Genomic DNA, 4,546 nt, shown 5'->3' with positions numbered 1-4,546 from the left:
CAAAAAATAATAAATTAATTAAATTAATTAATTAATAATTAAATTTAATGAAATTGACTTCATATTGTTCGTTTTTAATTATAATTCTTGAAATCCTGGTCTAAAAAACCCATTTAAATGGTAAAATTATATTGAGTTTTAAAAACTAAATCCAATCCAGGGCCAGATCCAGATCAGGTTTTGCCCTGCTTTTGAACCGGTGGACGGGGCATTAAAAATAAAACTGTCTTTCATCAGCATGGAACCACCAGTTTAAGTAAATAGGTCAGGGTTTTACAGTTTTTGGACTAAATTAATCTTCTTTAGACCTTCAGTTGTACATGTTCTACAGTTAAAGAAGTTATTTAAATCCAAAAGAGAAAATAAAAACAAAAGGGTTGCGAGCAGGGAAAGATAAAACTGGAGGAAATAATACAAAAAGATAAAACTTGAGGCTTAGAGGTTTTAAGAACCCCACTGATTAACCATAAGAAGTCAGTGGTTATGTAAGGTGTGAAAAGATAATCTGTTGCTACCAAAAAAAAGGAAAAGAAAATAATCCTTATGTATTTATTAATTAATTAAAACCTAATAAAACCCTACCGCTGCCACACTGATAAACTTTTTGATTTTTTCATTTGCTGCAGTTGGGAAATTGGTTGGTTTTTATTATTTGTCCTTCAGGTTTGGAATTGTGATTTCAGGCCTGTGAAGCCTCAGGAAAAGTAACGTTTTTTTAAAGACACACGAAATATTTCTAAAATTTTGAATGCTAACATTGGTTTTTCATTCACTGTGGCTTTGCGTTTGTATTTTTGGGAAAACAGATAAACATTAAATCTCTGAAAACGCTAAAACACCCTTTAAAAAACAATTTTTTTGCCCAACCTCTCAGGTTCCCAGCTTAACGGCCACCTAAAAGCCCCCCGGACCCCAGGTTTTAGAAACCATGCAGCGTCTTCCTGGCCTGCAGCGGATCGAGCAGGGGTCGCTGCACCTGCAGGCTGGGCCGCCTGAGGCTTGCTGGAGGCTTCCGTTTCCCTGGAAACGCATACCTTCCAGGATTAGGAAGAAACACACCCCGAGTACCATACAGTGAGGGGTTTGAAGGGAAGAAATAAAAGTCTCAAAACTCAAAGGTTTTGGCAAGCAGGTAAGGAACAAAGAGGGGCGATAAGGGTCCTTCCCGCTTTTCTCTCGGTTGTCAGGTGTTTTTTTTGCTTCCGGGATATAGTTTGGAAACCGGAAGTTGCGCATGACTGTTGCGTTTAAAAATATCTTTTTACTTTGAGGCGAAAACCCGTGGAAGCGTTTTCTCAAGAGTGAGGATGTCCAACTTTCGCAGACCGACCATCCGAACCGGGCTCCTGGCCGAATTATTGGCTGTGAAGTCGAACTCTTTTTCCTTTCTTTGGCTTCAGGCCCTTGGAGGATGCGAAGGGCCGGGCCTCTTTCTCTGGTTATCAGGGGGGGGGCAAGCGGGGAATCCCCAGCCTTTCTGCTCTGGGGGGGCTAGGCAATAATACCTCCATATGGAAATAGTCTCAATTATCTGTGATATAACTCCGCTTCCCAAGGTCATGCCTCGGGTTTTTAATGTTTCTGACCCTAGCGAATTGGTTACTTTGCCTAAATTTATCATAAAACTGGTTTCCTCGCGTTTTTTTATAATAATGGCCTTCGGGCCATGAAAGTGGAGAGCCGGAATGTGTAGGCCTGCGTTTTAACAGCTTTTACCCACCAAACTTTCCCCATCATTTGCCATAATTACCAGTCCGATGTTATGTTTACATGCATGATTAATTGCCACCTTGTGTTTAAAACAGGAACACAGTGTTGATAAGACTTCACCCTCAGGGTTTTTGCCGTTTGGATCTTCCACCCAACATGAAAATACCAAACCATCCGCCCCTTATGACGTTTTAGATATGTGAATCTTCTGGACTAGTCAATTTTTGGGGCTAATAATGGTTTTGGAAGGAAAATGTTTTGATTTAAATTTTCTCCATTTCTTTCATTTTTGTGGGGGGACTTATGATAAGACTGATATATAGTTTGGCGAGAATTATGATTGGGATTTGATACTTTTATCTTTGATAGTTACTATGGTTTTTAGTTATTACTATTTTCTTTACTGCAATGGAATGTTATGTGGAAATGTTATCTAGTTGTATCGAATAGATTCTAGGTTATGGTATATTTGCTATTTGATGTTAACGCTTGAATGTTATCTTATTGATCTTGAGAGTTGTGGAGTTATGCATAGACTTTCGTGAGTGGGGGGTGGTATTTTCTGTACTAATTTAATGGAATTGTTTTGTTGGAGTGGAGATTAGTATTTAATTTATGGTGTTTCTTTTGGCCTGATAGGTTTTGATGGTTGATAGGTATTAGTACTCAGTTGTGATTTTGTTGATTATAGTAGTTAATTACATGTAGTAAGGTATTGTATGTTTGTGTACTATAGATAGTATAGGTGAAACCGGTGGCTTGTGGGTCATTATACGAGAACATTTGTTTCTTATTCTATTTTGGTGGTCTTTGTTTGGTACGAATAATATGTGGGGATGAGCAGTTTGGTGTTGGCTGTGTTCAGTTTCTTGTTGTAGTCGGATTGTCAGCTGGAGACAGTGTAGTGTATGGCTTACTGGGATTAAGTTAGGTGAACGCAATGGCTGTGTTTTTTTTGTTATTGAGAGGTGTTTGTTTGTCTGATGCGCGTCTTGGTGTGAGGAATGCGCCATACAGGGGCTTCCCAGGCTTGTGAACCAGTGAGGCTTAATATGTATTAGGAGTCGCGCATCTGGGGTTTTTTTATTATCTGAGGTTTTAGCTGACATTTCTGTTCATATTCTAAGTCCAGCACCATACTGCTACGTTTGCTTCTCTGTCGCAGGGAGTAGAACGAACAACACGACATCTGATCACACTCCAATCTACTAACCTATATTCATCTGTGTTCCAGCTGGTTGCCCCCCCTGTACAGAGAGCAGCCCGCCTGGCATCTCAAGGTGAGCAGAAGAAAAGAGTTCACTTACAGCCATATCTCGGCCGGAGCCCGTCGGTGTCGTCTGAAGTTGACATCCTCCTCTTGAGAAACGCTCCACGGTTCGCTTCAGTAAAAAGTTTACGCACAGTCTGCGCACTTCGGTTCCCAAACTTTCCGGAGCAAAAAAACACTGACAACCGAGAGAAAAGCGGGAAGGACCTTTCGGCCCTCTTGTTCCTCCTCTGCACACTTTGAGTTGAGACTTTTTTCTTCTTCAAACCTCACTGATGTCACTGGGTGTGTTCTTCCTAATCCTGAAGTATGCGTTTCAGGAAACGGAGCTCAGCAGCCTCCAGGCGGCCCAGCTGCAGGTGCAGCGACCCCTGCTGTCCGCTGCAGGCAGGAGACGCTGCAGGTTTCTAAAACTGGGGTCCGGGGGCCTTTAGGGGCCGTTAAGTGGGACCCTGAGAGTGGGAAATTGTTTAAAGGTGTTTTAAGCGTTCAGGATTTATGTTTCTGTTTCCAAATACACCAAAGCACAGTGAATGAAACATGTTCAGCATCATTTAGAAATATTCGTGTACTTTAAAAAAAGTTTTTCTGAGCTCACAGGCTGAAATCAACAATTCAAACCTGAAGGACAAATAATAAAACAACCAATTCAACTGCAGCAATGAAAAATAAAAGTTTATCATGTGCAGGAGTAGGTTTTATTAGGTTTAATTAATTAATAAATACATAAGGATTATTTTCTTTTCTTTTTTTTGGTAGCAAAGATTCTTCACACCTTACATCACCACCTGACTTCTTATGGTTATCAGTGTTCTTCACCTCTAACCTCAGTTTTATCTTATCTTGTATATATTCTCAGTTTTATCTTTCCTCTCGCAAACCTTTTGTTTTATTTTCTCTTTGGATTTATAACTCTTTAACTGTAGACCATGTACAACTGAAGTCTAAAGAAGATTATTTAGTCAAAACTGTAAAACCTGCTAATTTACTTAACTGTGGTCATGCTGATGAAGACAGTTTTTATTTTATGCCAGCGTCCACGGTTCAAAAGCAGGGCCAAACCTGATTGACTGGACTGGATTGGATTAGTTTTAAACTCAATATATTTACATTTAAATGTTTTAGACAGATATTTAAGATATATAATTAAAAACGAACACATATGAAGTAATTTCTTTAAATTAATTAATTAATTAATTAATTAATTAATTTTATTATTTTTTGATTTTAGATTTTTTTTTCTTGTTTCATATAAATTTAAACAGACAAACACTTTTTCACAATTCTCTTTTTAAATTCTTTTTAAATTTGGCACAAAATAATAATAAGAATAATAAAGAGTGCAGACAGCTGATAAGAAGATTTTGGGACTTTCACTGTTATTTGGCTGCGAACAGTTTTTGTTTTCTTGTACTTGAAAGCTACAGTGTCCTTCCCATTGGATGACAATACCACCAGTGGTCTTAAGCCAACTAGCGTTTGAGACCCCTGTTGCAGAAGCAGAGATAATCTAATGTTTTGTCCCTTTTATGGGTCAAACTCCAAAAACACTACATCCTACAGTTA

The 4,546-nt window shown here is 38.7% G+C and overlaps 1 protein-coding gene across 1 annotated transcript in view; it reads right to left on the bottom strand.

The window, feature by feature from the left end:
• The window catches only part of iqgap1 (IQ motif containing GTPase activating protein 1), a 45,156-nt gene extending 41,878 nt beyond the window's left edge, over positions 1 to 3,278 (bottom strand). Inside the window, exon 1 of the mRNA XM_035682466.1 lies at positions 3,018 to 3,278. Within this exon, the coding sequence (XP_035538359.1) occupies positions 3,018 to 3,063 (46 nt within the window). The 5' untranslated portion in view covers positions 3,064 to 3,278. The remainder of the gene's footprint in view (positions 1 to 3,017) is intronic.
• Between the last annotated feature and the right edge of the window lie 1,268 nt (positions 3,279 to 4,546).

Source organism: Morone saxatilis, unplaced genomic scaffold, assembly GCF_004916995.1.
Source record: "Morone saxatilis isolate NCDOM2014 unplaced genomic scaffold, NCSU_SB_2.0 Contig11, whole genome shotgun sequence".
Lineage (NCBI taxonomy): Eukaryota > Metazoa > Chordata > Actinopteri > Moronidae > Morone > Morone saxatilis.
The sequence above is the reverse complement of the archived record's forward strand: the minus strand, read 5'-3'. Positions and strand labels throughout refer to the sequence as shown.